Source organism: Puntigrus tetrazona, chromosome 12 (genome assembly GCF_018831695.1).
Source record: "Puntigrus tetrazona isolate hp1 chromosome 12, ASM1883169v1, whole genome shotgun sequence".
Taxonomy (NCBI): Eukaryota; Metazoa; Chordata; class Actinopteri; order Cypriniformes; family Cyprinidae; genus Puntigrus; species Puntigrus tetrazona.
Genome location: NC_056710.1, coordinates 4,214,294 through 4,231,597, shown reverse-complemented (window position 1 = coordinate 4,231,597; position 17,304 = coordinate 4,214,294). Strand labels below are relative to the sequence as shown.

The 17,304-nt window shown below is 37.5% G+C and overlaps 2 protein-coding genes across 2 annotated transcripts in view; one reads left to right on the top strand and one right to left on the bottom strand.

Annotated features, from left to right (window-relative positions):
- Positions 1-1,558: 1,558 nt before the first annotated feature.
- Positions 1,559-14,194, top strand: kcnh6b (potassium voltage-gated channel, subfamily H (eag-related), member 6b; the record flags this gene model as incomplete). Its single annotated transcript, XM_043254332.1, has 11 exons — positions 1,559-1,768; positions 3,626-4,051; positions 4,718-5,114; positions 5,854-6,053; positions 6,152-6,404; positions 6,490-6,683; positions 7,114-7,207; positions 7,433-7,711; positions 8,543-8,690; positions 8,818-9,025; positions 10,076-14,194. Coding segments are annotated over 11 exons (2,679 nt in total), but the record flags the coding sequence as incomplete, so codon positions are not given.
- Positions 12,206-17,304, bottom strand: part of erbb2 (erb-b2 receptor tyrosine kinase 2) — a 27,139-nt gene continuing 22,040 nt past the window's right edge. Inside the window, exons 22-27 of the mRNA XM_043253690.1 lie at positions 17,200-17,275; positions 16,961-17,107; positions 16,731-16,828; positions 15,992-16,180; positions 15,282-15,639; positions 12,206-15,078 (exon numbers count right to left, since the gene is read on the bottom strand). Of these exons, the coding sequence (XP_043109625.1) occupies positions 14,750-15,078; positions 15,282-15,639; positions 15,992-16,180; positions 16,731-16,828; positions 16,961-17,107; positions 17,200-17,275 (1,197 nt within the window). The 3' untranslated portion in view covers positions 12,206-14,749. The remainder of the gene's footprint in view (positions 15,079-15,281; positions 15,640-15,991; positions 16,181-16,730; positions 16,829-16,960; positions 17,108-17,199; positions 17,276-17,304) is intronic.

Genomic DNA, 17,304 nt, shown 5'->3' with positions numbered 1-17,304 from the left:
AGGTTAGTCCCGAGGGCAGAAGCACTCTGTTGATTCAACAGTCCGACAACGCCGATAAGAAATAATTGTGCCTTCATGAACACGTTTGATTGTGATGTAATTGATTTGTTTAAGAGTTTCCTCCATTGCGGCAGCTGTCTGGTTCACACTGACAGGGTTTTGTCCACGTGAGGGTTTGTTCGTCAATGTTCTGGGTCGAGTCACAAGAGGACGACCCCATCAGACTTTTCAATGTTTTTGTACAGGAAGGGCATTTGGATTATGTACTATACGAGTCTCGGCTTGTAACAGATTGCCCTGGCGGGAAACTCAGAGGGAACGGACAGAATGCAGCACTTTCATGGTAAGAGAGTTAATTATATAACCTACTGTAGCGCGCAGTGTTTCTCAGTTGAGGTCAGATGTAGAACAAAAGCAAGGATGGAGACCCCAACGCTGACGTAAGAGATACGTTCACGTGCCAACGTTTCTTTAAAGGATCTGTAGTGAATTTTATGGAGTTTTTGAAAAAGAGCATTGATAATTATGATGCCTTCAAACAGGTAAATGTGAATAAATAGACGGAAGAATTGTTGATAGCCAACAACAGAAACTGGTTTCCATCAGAACATCAGGAGAGCTTATTAAGAACAAGACTACACTATTTTTTCATTTTTTTCTGGTTGGATTTTGTAAAGTCCTTCATGTTTTGCATACCAGGAATTTGCGTTGAAGGATTTACTTTCATGAGTGGATGGTGTTATTGTTCTGATATTATTCGATGAGAAGGTAACCTGTTCAACACTATACAGCGACTATATGGTTTACTAAGCAGTAGCTGCAGATTTTCTTTGGTAATGAGGACCGGTCTGGATCTTCACACACGAATTAATGCATTTATTTATGTGTTTATAGGTCATTTCATAGCATATCATAGGAAATAAAAATCACTAAGATATCTCCATTTCAATCGTTTCTCCTAGTCGAAAAAAGAGACTAAAAGGAGGTTTCCTGCTTCTCAGATGCTTTTCCTTAAAATAAAACCCCAGTAATATGTTTGTCCTACTGAACTTCAGAAGGTTGTAATAATTATCAAGATATGAAAGCCTAAAAAAGAAGTCAGCGTTTTAAGGCATGTATCATAAAATCAAGAAGATATAATCTGAGCCATGCAATCTACATTCATTTTACTTTGTACTATAAGTATATATTGACACATATTTCTATGGTATTGTTACTCCTGTAAAAACATTTGAGACAAATATGATACGTAAATTAACCATTTTGTTCCCTAATAGAATTCATTTTAACCAGCTTTATAACATTTTGTTTTGATATAAGATTCTGGTGATTTTGGTTTATTATATTTAATATAATTTATAGACATTAATAAGCATTATTAAATTATTTCTGTAAAATATTGTAAATTTATATTTAAATAAATAAAATAATAATATATATATATATATATATATATATATATATATATATATATATATATATATATATATATATATATATATATACATTTTGTAAAATGTAATCTATTTATACACTGCTCTGAATTCTAATTACATTTTTTTTCTTCGATCATAAAGACTTGAAGTCTAGTTTGTGGAACTCTGCCTCCACCTCTGAGCGGATGAAAGCTTTAAACCAGTTTTCTTCCTTCAATCTAAACCTGCGTCGACCCAGGCCATCCAATCAGTCCACAGCAGCCTGCAACATCGAGCTCGTTACTCCAAGAGTGAAGGAGCGCACACACAACGTGACAGAGAAGGTCACACAGGTAAGATACATCGTTGAGCTTCCATCTTGTCCATCTGTAGCTGAATTACACTCATTAGTTTAGCCGAATATACAAAATAACATCCAAACAACCCAAAACACATTCAAAGCGGAATCATGACAGGTATCACGTAGCCAAAAACCCGTGGAAAGATCGTTAGGACAGAGACACGAACCCTCAGTGCAATGCCAAAAATCCATAACCCCTGTAGCTTCTGGTCCAAAACTGTGGAGGATCATTATGTGGTTAAAGATACACGGTATACACATATTGTTATGTTATGTGTCAAGCTGCCCAAATTCAAAGTCATTTGTGCTGACCATTGCTTGCTTTCATCTCTTTTTTCAAAAACAACACAAAAAATGTCACATTGCCATGCATTCAGTTGGCCATTTCAACGCTTTTTTGAGGTCAGGCTGCTGTCATGGCTTGGGGGAGCTTCATCCGGTAGTGATATGAAGTCACTTCACATGCATAGATTGTATAGATCGTAAGTTGATCTTTTTCCTATCGACACACACGTAAAAAAAAAAAAAAAAAAACACATGAAGTAAATTTGATTTATGGAATTTAATTCACAAGTACAGGGGTTGGACAATAACGTTTATAATTTTTTTTAAGGATTTAAAAGCAGTTTATGAAAGCATTTCTGTAAAACTCCATGCATTTTGCATTAAATTTGAAGTGGCATTTAGGTGTCTTTACACAGACAGTTTAATGCTACTCAGAGGTTGCATGCATGGCATGCATTTACACAAAAAAAGTACAGCCGTGTAATTTCATATTAGGGCCTAAGGGTCTAATTTAGTCTTTTATGTGGTATTGTGTCTTTACAGTGAATTTTGTGCAGGCTCAAAGTAGCCTTAAAGTGCCCCTATTATGGGTTACGAAAGGTTCAAATTTACTTTTTGTGAGTCCCCAACAACAGGTTGACATGCATAAAAAAAACACTTTCATTATCTAATCCTATGCATTTATTTTTACCTTGCTCAACGACTCCTAAAAGATTCACTCAACGATTCATTTTTCTAAACCCCTCGCGTGCGTGACGCTTATCTGTGGTGACTGCTCCGATTGGTCGATCTCCCTGTTGGAAAAAAAAAACAGCATACGCTTGTTAGGTAAGCTTTGAAACATAGATGCTCCTTTAAGCGGGTCATTAGCTAGTTATGTGGACCAGCGTAAACCAGCTCAAACCAGCATCCAAGCTTCAAAACCGTTTGAATATTTGTTCATTTCCTTTTCATAATAAAGCTACAGATCCACGCTGCAGCGTCCATAGCATATTATATAACGCTTTTGCATGCATGACACCTCGCTGTAGAAATAATAAAATAATATATATAGATTATTTAATGCTGCGCTTTCGTATAATTACCATTGTCCATTTTTACATTAAAAATAAAGTAAATAAATAAACTAAAATAAAAGAAATAGTAATTTCATGCAGGCTACTCATTGGGGCCCTCTGGTGGCCACGGAGCCTAAGCAGCCGCTCACGTTTGGTTGAAAGCACATGGTTTAGAAGATTTTTGCTGTCTGCATATAATTGTTTAACAACGAAAATTACACGAAAATGAAATTTTAAGCATTCGGTTTCACTAGTGTTATGTTGTGGTCACATTTGTAAATTTAACAGGCCAAAAACGTCATTTTCCGTTATCAGTAGTGATAGTGATTTATGAGGGCACTTTCAAACCAAGCATTTTTTTTTTAAATATCTTACGACTATACATGATATATTCTTTTAAAAACATAGATTATTTCTTGTTTAGCCTAGAGCAAAAGCGCCTGACTTATTTCCACTTGTTATCCATTCTTGCCACTCATCTTGTAACCATCTCTTTTCGTGCCCAGGTCCTGTCTCTAGGTGCCGATGTTCTGCCCGGGTACAAGCTTCAGGCCCCAGACGTCCACAAGTGGATCATGTTGCACTACAGTCCTTTCAAAGCCATGTGGGACTGGATAATTCTTCTGCTGGTGCTCTACACAGCGGTCTTCACTCCGTACTCGGCTGCTTTCCTCCTTAATGAGCTGGAGCAGGAGAACAGACACAGCTGTGGTTACACTTGTAACCCTTTAAATGTAGTAGACGTAATAGTGGACGTTCTGTTCATCATAGACATCGTTATTACCTTCAGGACGACATACGTGAATCATAACGATGAGGTGGTGACCCATCCCAAGCTCATAGCCATCCACTATATCAAAGGCTGGTTTCTCATCGACATGGTGGCTGCAGTTCCCTTTGATCTGCTCATCTTCAGATCTGGATCAGATGAGGTATAATGAACTACAGACCCTTCCTCAGACTATGTGGCTAGTTATATTTAGACCTAAAAAGCTAGCGATGCATTCTAACACAGAATATACTCTCTCTTGCGATTCTCTCAAAGTTACAATATCATATCATAGAATGGTTATTTATACAGTTATTGGAATGTTTGTTTTATTTGTGATACCCATAAGACTCAAGCATTTTGTACTATTAAAACAGGTACCGGTATTTATTTATATAACCTTTATGTCATTTTCTTGCGTAAAATTTATTTTGATGCTAAATTGATGCCAACGTTTACTTATCAATCTTGGTACAGACATTTTCCAGAATGTTACTTGCAATTTTAGCACATTTTGGTGAAATATATAATAGTTTTATAAGAATTAGTTGATCTCTGTGTATATTCTCTCTACTATGGCTAGCTTTTTAATGTACTTCTTGCAATTGCAAAAAAAAAAGTTGCAATTACCCCTTTTTTATTACATGATAAAAGGTAGCATATCATAATGACACACATTAACACACAAACCACATTATTTGTCTAATATATATATATATATATATATATATATATATATATATATATATATATATATATATATTATTTAAGAATACTGAAACTTATCTCATAACATTTATTCTTTGTTCTCTCATCATCCAATCTGCAGACGACGGCCACTCTCATTGGTCTGCTGAAGACAGCCCGTCTGCTGCGCTTGGTCCGGGTTGCCAGAAAATTAGATCGATACTCAGAGTATGGCGCTGCAGTTCTCTTCTTGCTCATGTGCACCTTTGTGCTTATTGCCCATTGGTTGGCGTGTATCTGGTACGCCATTGGTCATGTGGAGAGGCCTTACATGAAGACAGGCTGGCTGGATAACCTGGCCGATCAGCTGGGGAAGCATTACAATGACAGTGACGCCAGCTCAGGACCCACCGTTCAGGAAAAATACGTGACTGCACTCTATTTCACCTTCAGTAGTCTGACCAGCGTAGGTTTCGGGAACATCTCTCCAAACACCAACTCGGAGAAGATTTTCTCAATCTGTGTCATGCTCATTGGCTGTAAGTCACTCTATAACTACATCCTTCTGTCTAGTAACATTTAGACCTAAATAGACCTAAAAAAAGAATGTTGGTTATCTACCCAGAGATGAGGAAAATGTCTCAACGTAGTGTTCTTTTTCATTTTAGCCATAGCAATTAGTTTATATTTCAAGCTCTTCGTTTGTAGTACATATGATTATATAGTACATATGGACATATTTCATATGCCACGTGATCTACAATCTCAGTCAATGTCAGCTGTTTCTGTTCCACACTATTTATGAATACGCTTCCCAATCTTCTTTAGAAATGTACGCGTTTTTACGAGGTGGCAATTTCATGTTTTTATGAAACATGTTCTTTAGAAAAATGCAAACATGAAGATCCACACTTCTTATTATACACTGTACTACAATTTAGTAAAATAGAAAAATTATATAGTTTAGTCAAATCTAAATTATTTTAATATCATTTTAGTTTTTCTAATTTTAAATTTTCCATTTAAAATTTGTATTCAGCATTTTTTGAACATTCATTTGTATTTTAGTAGAAATTCTACTTAATGTAAATAAGACATTGTACCCTGGCTACTAGTTTATGAAAGGTTTTTCAATGTTTTATTTCATATGCATTTATATCAGGTAAGATTTATTTTACAAATCATATTAGTTTTAATTAATTACAATAAACCTCCATTTTACCTACATGTTAAAAAATGGTGGTGTTGACAAAATATTCTCTGTTGACTTTGTCTTAGCTCTCATGTATGCCAGCATATTCGGAAATGTCTCTGCAATAATTCAGAGGCTTTATTCAGGAACAACACGCTATCACACCCAGATGCTCCGGGTTAAAGAGTTCATCCGCTTCCATCAGATACCTGGAGAACTGAGGCAGAGACTGGAGGAATATTTCCAGCATGCCTGGTCCTACACCAACGGCATCGATATGAATGCAGTAGGTCACAAACCTGAGCCAAAATTCTATATTATAAATCTGTAATCTAAATTATAAAATAATCTGTATAACCAAAACCCTCTTTTTTGTAATTCTAGGTCCTGAAAGGTTTTCCCGAGTGTTTGCAAGCTGATATTTGCTTACATCTGAACAGCAGTCTGCTGCAGAACAGTAAGGTGTTCAGAGGGGCGAGCAAAGCATGTCTGAGAGCTCTCGCCGTCCACTTCAAAACCACCCACTCGCCACCTGGAGACGCCCTCTATCACCACGGCGACGTGATCAAAGCTCTCCACTTCATCTCCCGCGGATCAATTCAAGTGTCGCAACATAACATTGTGCTGGCCATCCTGGGTGAGATTCAAATGGAAACGATTGATTTTTAGATTGATCGTTTTTTTTAAGGCCCAATAAAAACGACTTCCTTTTTCACATACAGGAAAAAACGATGTCTTTGGCGAGCCTATAAATCTGTACACAGACCCTGGTCGCAGTAACGCTGAAGTTACCGCACTTACCTACTGTGACCTTCACCGTATCCAGAGAGACGATCTCCTAGAGGTGCTGGACATGTACCCTGCATTTGGCGAGAGCTTTTGGAGGAACCTAGAAATCACTTTTAACCTACGAGATGTGTGTAAACCTCCCATCCCACACACATGCATACGTATCTATCACTGATTCTTGAACACTGTGATAAAAAACTGACTTTTATATTGCACCAAGGAATTGGATTATTAATTACTAATTACGTTTGTTTTAAAGGTCATTTATAGCATCATATTTAATGTACATTTTAATTATATATATGGCACATGCACGAACCACACATCCAGACATGCTATATCCAACAGGTCAACCATGTCACGTGATCTACAATCTCAGTCAATGCCACATGTTTCTGTTCCACACTATTTATGTTCATATGCAACATGTACATAATTAAAACATACATTTGTCACATAGCTGAAGAATCACGCATCCATAACAAATGTCATCTTGTGTGATTAACAAGTTCAAGCTCTCTGTACAGTAATCTTTGCTTTGACTGCTATGTAATCAGGCTGAACAGATGATGACCAGTGAAAATATGGACCGTGGATACCATATGAATGGCATACGACACCAAAACTCACTAGACAGACGCAACAGGCCAGGTGAGAACACTTGCTTTTTGAGGTAAAAGGATGTTAATCAGATGTTAAACGTGACATTTCAGCGTAATTTAATTCACAGGTTGCCGTGATTTACATTAAGCCTTGTATTTGAGATAGATGCTTGACATTTGCGGAGAACAGGTTAAATTAGCAGTCAATTTATCTTAAAAAGGAATAAATTCAGGAAGTGGATCACTTAACATTGCAATTGTCTTGGTATTCAAGACGGAATGGACCAGAATGACTCCTACCCATCTCGGATGTGTTTGGCCCTGGGTCGCCATCATTCTCCAAGCGCTCACATGCACTGGGAGGAGCTATGTAGCTGTGGAAGCTCTACTTTGCAGTCCAGTGAAGACCTCAGCAAGTCTCCCATCAGCCACTGTGAGCTGTACACCTCAGACGCAGATCACCCGGACTACCCCTCTCCCGTTGTGAGACTAATAACACCGCGAGGTGCCTCTGGGGTCAGCAGAGAGCCTGGCATGCATATGGGGCATTTGGGTGGGTATACAGTATTTATTTAAATATTTGCATTAAAGGATGCTCCTTAAAGCTTCAAGAGATATTTAAAGGTGCACTGTGTAGTTTTTTTCTCTGATCTCGGACATTATAGTGATATCTATCAGTGTGAATTACAAAAATGTTACATTTCAATCCTGAAGCCAAATCATGGTTTGCTACAAGGATGATATATTGCTGTAGGCCAAAACCGCAAAACAAGTTAGCATTTTAGTACTTCCAGTTCCGTCATCCTGAACTCGAAAGGTCCTTTGTTAACACAAAGAATTCAACATAAACTATATACGAGTAAAATCAGTTTTTACTCATATACTCAAGGTTTTAAAGTGAATTACTTTTAGCGAGATTACTTCTCTTGAAAAATTGATCTTTTTAATGAGATCTGAAGGAGCTGTTGTAAATTTAATCATGGTGATGTTGACGTCACGTGACCATGGTACCATTATTTTAGCTTTTTATTTCTAATGATTGCATCGAAATTCATAAGTTGACCTTCACGGTAAACAAAACATGTTAGAATCATAAACTTTTGTTGGTCACAGGGCTCATTTTCTATAACAATTCAAAAGCCAGTGAGAAAATCTTAATAGGCTTTTGGTGAGGAAACCAAGGGGTTGCAAATTTCCAGGTTGGCCCAAAAAAAACATCACACTGCAGCACTGTAATGGAGAACTGGGTCGTTTTAGGTCATTGTAACTACTGTTTAACAGTAACATTTTGACAGCTGAAAAGTACACCAATTTGAAATGGCATACTGTAAATCCGAATGCATTCCTTGAGTTGTTGTTATTCAATATCTCTTCCTGACACAAGCTCCATCTGGATTGTACCATTACTGGCCTGACCACCAGGCGACTCAGTGCCCCCTCTCTGTCCAGAACTCATTCCCATCACCACTCTTTGATCATCAACCCTGTGAACTTGAGTCCAGACTGGAGCTCCTGCAGAGCCAGCTCAATAGGTAGGTGGTGCTACCACCTAAACTATTCATGAAGAGAGAGAATAATTATTTCATTGACTCCATTCAGTGACCTGTGTCTAGCAAATAGCTACTGAAATGCTGCAGTTTTCTGTTCTGTTTCTCCTAGACTGGAGACCAGAATGACAGCAGACATCAATGTGGTCCTTCAGCTTGTCCAGCGACAGATTGCTCCAGTGCCCCCAGCATATAGCACTGTATTACCTGAGAACCACACTCCTGATCCTGCTGTAATGTACGGAAGCAGCACACCAGTACTTCACAGCATGTACCCGATCCCAAACATTCAGCTGGACAGCAGAAATACACACATTCAGGTAAAAATGCTGTCCAGTAAAAGTTTTTCAAGGCCACACAAAAATACACGTGCTTAATTATACTGAATGTGCTTTTGTAGTATATATGGTGTAAACTATATATTTTTTAAATACTGTAATTGCAGATAAACTTTTTTTATGGTTCGTGTGACTGTTTCTTAACGCACATAAGCGCACTTTAAATAATGTATTTGTAATAATGTAAAATTATTACAATTGAATTTATCAGCATTATTTATTACAATTAAAAGTTTTTGTTAAAATAATTTATCGTTGTTTTAATAATATTTGTCAAGCTTTAGACTACACTTATTTTGATGAATTGATATACATACTAAAGCACATAAAGTACTTAAGAGTTTCACTGACCCTGGACCACAAAACCAGTCTTAGGGGTATATTTCTAGCGTTAGCCCAAAAAAAAAAAATGGGTCAAAAAATTTTTTTTTGTGAGATAAAAATCTTGTATCTCAACCAAATATTGTCTGATCCTAACAAAACAAAAAATACATTGATGGCAAGCTTATTTATTCAGCTTGACAAAATTGACATTTATGGTTTTGCAACTTTACTGAAAGTGTGTAAATAGTAAAATATTTTTAAATACGTGACACAATAGATAAAACATTGAGCTGATTGCTGTGGACAGTAGCGTAGTAGTATTGTTGGCACATTCATCTGTTAAAAACAATTAAATTGCAAAGAAAAAATTTTGAGTTCTAAAGTTACATATGAAGTTATGGATTCTTTTGCCTTTATTATGACAGGAAAGATCAGAGTTGATAGGAAGTGATGTTGGAAAAAGACAGAGGTGGGATTAGGAAAGGTCTCGCATCACCCGTTGCCCATAATTTTAAGTATATTATTACATGCTTTTCAAAGTATGCTCAAGTGTACTTTTTTTTCAACAAGGGTTGGTTACGAACAGAACATTAATTTGTCTTCAAAACCATCCTGATGATACATGCTAACCTTTAGCCGTATTCACTGAACTGAGGACATTCAACAGTGTTGTTGGTTATAAAACTATCTTTAACTCTGTGTTTCCAGAGTTCAGCTCAGCCAGCTCCCATATTCAAGTCAAATTCCCAGGGTTCACTGTCCAGTGGTGTTCACATGGGAGCCGCGTCAGACGACTGCGTACCAGATAAACTGGAAGCGAATACCGTTTCAGCTCCAGCCCTTCAGCCCATTTTGAAAGACGCACCACGTCTCTATTCGTCCCTCCACTTTCCCTCATTACCTGGCAACCTGGACACTTCTTCACTCCTGGAAGAAATTCCCAAACACATGTCTGACCCTGCCTTACCGGTCAGCTAAAATCACAACACAATCTGCTTATCGTGGCAGAACAATGAGAACACATCAAAACACAATCACAATCAACCCTGCTGATGTCCCCAGCTTTATTGCATCGTGGTGGATGTCAGGAAGACCACCTTGGATAACCAGCCCATCAGTTAGGACAAACCTTATAAACCAGCATAAAAACTCAAGCTTTTCAATTTAAAGCAAAAAAGGCAGATTGACAAACATTTCAATACAAACACTAAAGGCCAAAATCCTACTAAAGCCATAACATAAGCATTTCGAACCTCAAGATGAATGTCGGTGACCATTAATGACATGTTTTACATGCCGTGAGACTCAGGAAACAGTCACAGTACAGCAGCCGATAATGTTTTGTAATGATACAGTAAACCTAACCAAAGAAAGCCTCTTCATGTCTGGAGCATTCTGTGTATTTACTGTAATTAAAACCATGTTCAGTCCCTTTTTTGTAGTTGAGATTTGTCTCTTTACAGAAAATATTTTAAAACGTAAATCATCCGCACAAGTAAAAAATATGCATTTAATATTAGAATAGCAGTTTAGACATTTGATTAGTTTTTCACTATTTCAAAAAAATTGTCGCATTCAATTACTGAAAAAGCTACAAATTAAAAGAGAAAACAGGGTATTTTGGGTGCCAGGTGTATTGGTTTATCAGATGATACTTTTAAAATTCTAAATAAAAAGGTTTGTAGACAGTCTTTTCTGGAAAGGTTTGAATGTTTTGAAGTAGTTTTAGTTCATCTGGGTGGTCGCTAAGGTGTTGCTGTGCAGTTGCTACATGTTAGGGTGTTCTGGGTGGTTGTTAAGGTCTTGCTATGCATTGCTAGATGTTAAGGTGTTCTGGGTGGTGGCAAAGTTATTGTTATGAATTTGCGTCTTGTTAAGGTGGTTACTAGGGTGTTGCTATGCATTGTTACATAATGTGTGGCTGCTAAGGTGTATTCTGATCTGTTGCTATGAAGTTGCTAAGGTGTTCTGGATGGGTGTTTATGTTAATAGACTGTACTTTGTGTGCTGGGTGATCATTAAGCAGTAATATATATATTAGTAAAAAAGTATAGTAAATAAATTCATATGCAAGATTTAAATCCACATTCATCTGTTTTCAAACGTTGAGAAATCCACATTCTCAACGTTTTAAGCTTTCCATTTTTATATTAAAAAGATTTTTACAGGAATATGATATCAAGAGTGTCTGCTGAACACTGACCTCTGTGTGGCACTGTTTGCTGATGATATACGACTGGAACAGCACGATATTTGCCCAACATCCCTCGACTCTTATCATTAAACATCAACACTATCTTCTTTGTCTCTACTTCCTCATTATGTGACTCATTGGCCAGTTCAGATCAGATCAGTAAATGCTACTTTTGTACTTTTCTAGGTTTGAGTTCTGAAGATGCAGCATCTGTACGTTCTTCTATTTATGTATCTGCATATCAAAGGATGAATTAAAAAGTATATTTTTTGAAGTTAACTTTAACGCATACGTAGAACTGGTAACTTTTGAACAATGATCTGAACACTTAAGCTTATGCTTACTAAGAATATATAACACTAACAGAAGAATGAATGTAGCTTATAAATATTAAACGGGACAAGTTACACAGATTGGGGTTTGCATCTCGCAAGACGTTTTGTAGAATAACTTAAAAAGCGGATGAAATTGTTCACCCCGGTTGTAGGCATCAAAACGTACCTCCTTACCAGTAATACAGAAACACTAATAACTCACTTGGTGCAAGTTTAACAGAAGCACTGTTTAAAATATCCCTCAAAACATTTTTGCAAACCATTAGAGCTCATAAAGCAGAGTGTACAGATCACAGTGCATCCAGTAAATTATTGTATACAGTATATTTACAATCAAACTTGTTGGCTCACAAGAAAAATAGCAATATTACATCCAACTCAAGCTGAGATTTGGACAATTACGCATATAAAAAGTACAACATTCAGTATTAAACATTCAAAGTGTGTATATTTTGTTAAAATTGTGGCAACAGCAGATTTTAAAGTTCCTTCGATGCGCTTTCATAGACTTTGGATCCTGAAATAATGGTGGCTGGATATATGGCGTCAAACATTGTGACACTGTAAATGTGAGTTTTCTAAAAAAAAGAAAATATGGAAATTCGTCCTATGCATCTTGGGAAGAGTAAACGTGCCAGTATAGCATCACATAGCAAAAGAAGGCAACTAAAAGACTGTCAAAGGGGAGGTGCGTTATTTCTGCATCAGTGGTGGACTCGTACTCAATTGCATTACTAGTAAAGACTCTCCAATGGATCGCTACTGCATGATTTTGTATATATTTCTAAAATTTTTCCAACTGAATCAATAGCCTGGACCAAAACAACAGTGTATATAATGTTGGCTATCCAGAAACAAGGAAGAAATCCCTTACTGTGAAAAACTATTAAGTCATTGTTTGAGCCTGACGTCCATTAGCGCACATAATATCACTCTCTCACTCCAGTGACTCCATTCACTCAGTTCATTATCTGTAACTACTGCTTCACACACTCGCAAAGCCGAATCTCTCATTTCGTACTCAGGCAAATCAACAATCAAACGTCTGGAATTTGATCTGGTTTAGAGAAAACAACTGCATAACTGCAAATGGCACCAAAGAATTCGGCAAGGACAAAACATTCACGTCTTTCCTCAAAGAAGTGACATATTAACTGGACGCTGGAGTCGGGTAGTTAACAAAAGGCACACGTTGTCATTCGAAACAATGGAGGCATTGAAGGGGGGTTCGTCCAGCCGGAGGCCACAGCTGCTAATTTATGGAAATCAGACCACATTCTTAAACATGAAGTATTTACTCCACAACACTGTGTTTAGTGTTAGCAGTCTTTCTGCGTACATGTGAGGCACATTTAAATGAGTGGGATGTGTCGTGCCTAAAAGACGTTCTTATAAAGTAATCACAATAGACGTCACGCACTTTAAACGATCACGTCTGGGGGTAACGTCTTATTACAAATAAACCAGTCGTTCTGATAGTAAGGGCATCAGTTAAAACCACATTGTATTCGTCACTGCAAAGAAGAAATTCATAATAAAAAAACATACAGGAGATACATACAACATACAAGATATATCCAGGTCATATTTTATCCCAAAATCAAAAAGGACCAAACCATATTTTTGCCAAAAAATTAAAAATAAATCTACCAGTTCCAGTAAGACGTTTTGCATCATGACATTTATTTTAATTAAGAGCTCCTCCATTCATGCATGATGAAAATTGTACTGTATATATATACACAAACATTACGTACAAAATTTTGGAATAATCACGATTTAATTAAGTTTAATTTATTTGATCCAAAATACAGTAAAACTGTAATATTGTGAAATATTATTACAATTTAAAAGAACTGTGTTCTGTTTTAATTAGTGCTCTTAAACAATTAATTTCGATTAATCGCATTCCAAAAGTAAAAGTTTTTGTTTATGTATGTGTGTATGTGTTGTGTGTATTATGCATATATAGTTACACACACGCACGCATATATTTCATTTTTTTTTTTTTATAATATAAATTATACGAATACAAATAGACGTAAACATTCTCAAAATATATACTGTATGTGTGCGTACTTATATATGCGTAATAAACACACAAATATTATGCTAACAAAAACTTTTTGCAATATGACCTGGACACCTGTTGCTTTACATATACATCTGTACAACTGTTACCCAGCCCATAATCAAGATAGTCAATGCTCAAACACAAGGAATTAAAAAAAAAAATACCCAAACAAATGAGAAAACCTGGATATGTCACAGATAAGAAATGTTGATGAATCTTCAAGGCCAGTTAATGTCGCTGAACACGCAACACCCATTTCGTACCGCAATAATGTCAGTCTTTCATTCGCCGGCACCGTAGCTGCTCACTCAGGGCCTTTACACACAGAACAGAGCGGCTTTGATTGTGTCCAGTTCACACAACGCTCTGGAAAGCAGTGTGTACGACCCTGGCTTGGAATTGAATCGAATCTCCAGAAAAGGTAACGTTTTTTACGAGATGGCCAAAAGCAAAAATCCCAATGAAGTCCTTACTGTTATCCAGTGTTAACATCATTCAAGCAGTCTTAAAACAAAACAACAACGTACCATGTTTTTGTCTTTTTGGCACAAACTGGAAATGCATCCATCTTCAAGTTCCAACTCCAGTACAGAATGCTACATAGTTATAGCGATTTAGTTAGAAAGCCATGAGAAATCATTCCGATTGAGAATGTCCTTCACAAAATAGGTCTTTTACTCACTCGCACACACACACACACACACACACACACACACACACACACACACACACACACACAAGCTCACCGCTTGCACTCAAACTGTACCGTATGCTTTCTCTCAAGTATACTCCATCTGACCGCTCCATGTCTCTGCTAAGCCCAGGTACTCTGGGTTTTCTGCCGTGGGGGTCATGTAGCCATTGGGCTGCCTGTGAGTCGTACCTCCGTTTATGGACGCTCTGGCCACTGCCTGAGCTTTAGCTGCGAGATCATGATAGTAGGGGTTGTCGAAGGCGGGTGAAATGGGGGAGATGTTGCGCATTGGCACCAGGTACTCTGGGTTCTCCACGCTGTTCCCTGTATAGAGACCGTTAATGAATCTCCTCTCGCTCGCTTTGCGCGGAAGGGTGCTGGGACGCTCACATGGGACGTCCTGGTTCACATACTCTGCAATCAAAGAGAATATTTAAAGACTGTAATGAAATCACGCCCTTAAAAGTGTTTAAATGCACAATATGTTGGTATCAAATCCATGAACGGATTATATTAAATAAATATAATATTATATTATTAATTTACTTTATTCAGTAATATACTATTTTAAAAGGTAGGCTGGATTGCCTTTGCTGCAAATGATGTATTTCACTCACCAGGTTGTGTGTGTGCTCCACGTGGCAGTGTGTGCGACAGGAAGCTGATAGGGCCATCAGTCTCCAGCTCTCCATCTATGCCGTTGGGCAAGGTGGGGTCTTTAGAATACCGACAAGGACTAGATGGAGGGCCATTGTCCTCCACATAACCGTCCAAAAAGACTGAGTCTGATTGGCCTCCAGCTGAACGGTGGGATATGCTCCGTACCAGAGATGGATATTGTGCACCAGGCCACATGCCATTGGCTGTTGCCCTCACAGGAAGAGTTGGGTACTGACTTTGCCCCAGCGTGCTGACGGAAGAGTACAATTCCCTCCCGCTTGGCATACCCTCTACTTCTAGGCTTTGATCTGTACTCTGGAGAACAAAAACAAAAAAATAGTTAAATAATTGACAGTGTGCTCGACCTGAAGCATACTCTACAATACAAAAAATGCCAATTGCCAACAAGCCATTTTTCACCCGTATGTAAGTGCACACTTTTACATAAGTGCCACCTACTGTTACAGAGTGAAATTGCATTTTCATTCAGACATTCAGCCTGTCTTCCTTATATTTAACAAGCATAAAAATTCCAAATTCCCAAACACCTTGTCGCTACAAAAAGCAGCATGAACGTTCTTTAAACCTTCTCATTTTGTGTTCCACTGAAGAAAAATGATTTTGAATCAATAAGAGGGCATTAATAGGTCTGTTAATAGTCTCTGACCCGGTGAGAGTGGTGTCTGCTGGGGCCGTTGGCTCTCATTTCTCCTTGTGTGTTAAAGATGCCACCGGGCTGAGGGACCAGGTATTCTTCTGCGTCCAGTAACTCTTTCACGTTCCCCCCTTCTTCTGCCAGCAGTGTGCGGAAGAACTCGCTATCAACAGGACTCGACAGACTCATTTGATCATCATTCTGAAAAACAAACAATATATGTCAATTCCAAAACACTGTTGCAGAAGGACAGGATTATTAAATACAAATAATTAATATTTATTACTCATTATTACTCAGGCTGCAGACTACCCTAGTGGAAAGTGGAACAAATGCAATTAAATATAAAACATATATATTGCATTTAAAGGTTGATATTATTATACAATCATACAATCTTTATTAATGGTGACACTTAAGAAGCGTGTATTGTGCAATAGTCCAAATAATGTTTAATTATAATTTTAGATAATTAAGTAACATGTTATAATGTCAAGAAATGCTAATGGATCGGATGTATACTGTATTTTAAGTAAATCATGGCATAAGTTTTTTGTACTAAAGATTTTTTTTTAAAGATTAAATTTTTTTTTGCACAGCATACTTTATCTACACAATTTTTCCTTATTTCTAACATTCATTGGGCAAGATGTTTATACAAATTATATATATATTTGCTTTTTAAGTTGCTAGCTGCAGCCCAACTTTATTCTGACTGTTCATAAAGGCAAGATATTAAAAATGCACGCACCAAAATGACTACATAATGTGGGGGATCACGTGCCATCTTGGTGAACTCATCCACCAGCGCCTTAAATCGTGGTCGACTGTCAGGATCGATCATCCAACCTGGCACAGGGTAACACAGTCAAAAAAAGTTTCTTCTGTGACATCTTTACAGTTACTTGTCTTTCAGTGTGCAAAAGGTATGCACACAAATGTCTATGCTAATCCTTATTATCATTAGAAATGAACACTAACATTTGACCATAATCATGTATACATCCTCGGTACAGATAAACGGCTGGGGGAGTCTATCTCCCCTTTCCAGTAGGTCTGGAATTTCCCGCGCTGGTATGAGGTCATATGGCTTCATGCCAAAGGTCATCAACTCCCACACAGTCACCCCTGAGATGGAAAAAGCCAAGCCTCAAAGGTTATTTTAAACTAGAGGGATATCAGTTACAGCAGAGAAACTGTACACCAATGCGGATACAGACCGTAGCTCCATACGTCACTTTGGTGTGTAAACTTCCGGTGTAATATGGACTCTAGCGCCATCCATTTGATTGGCACCTATTCAACACATATGCATAATCGCATAC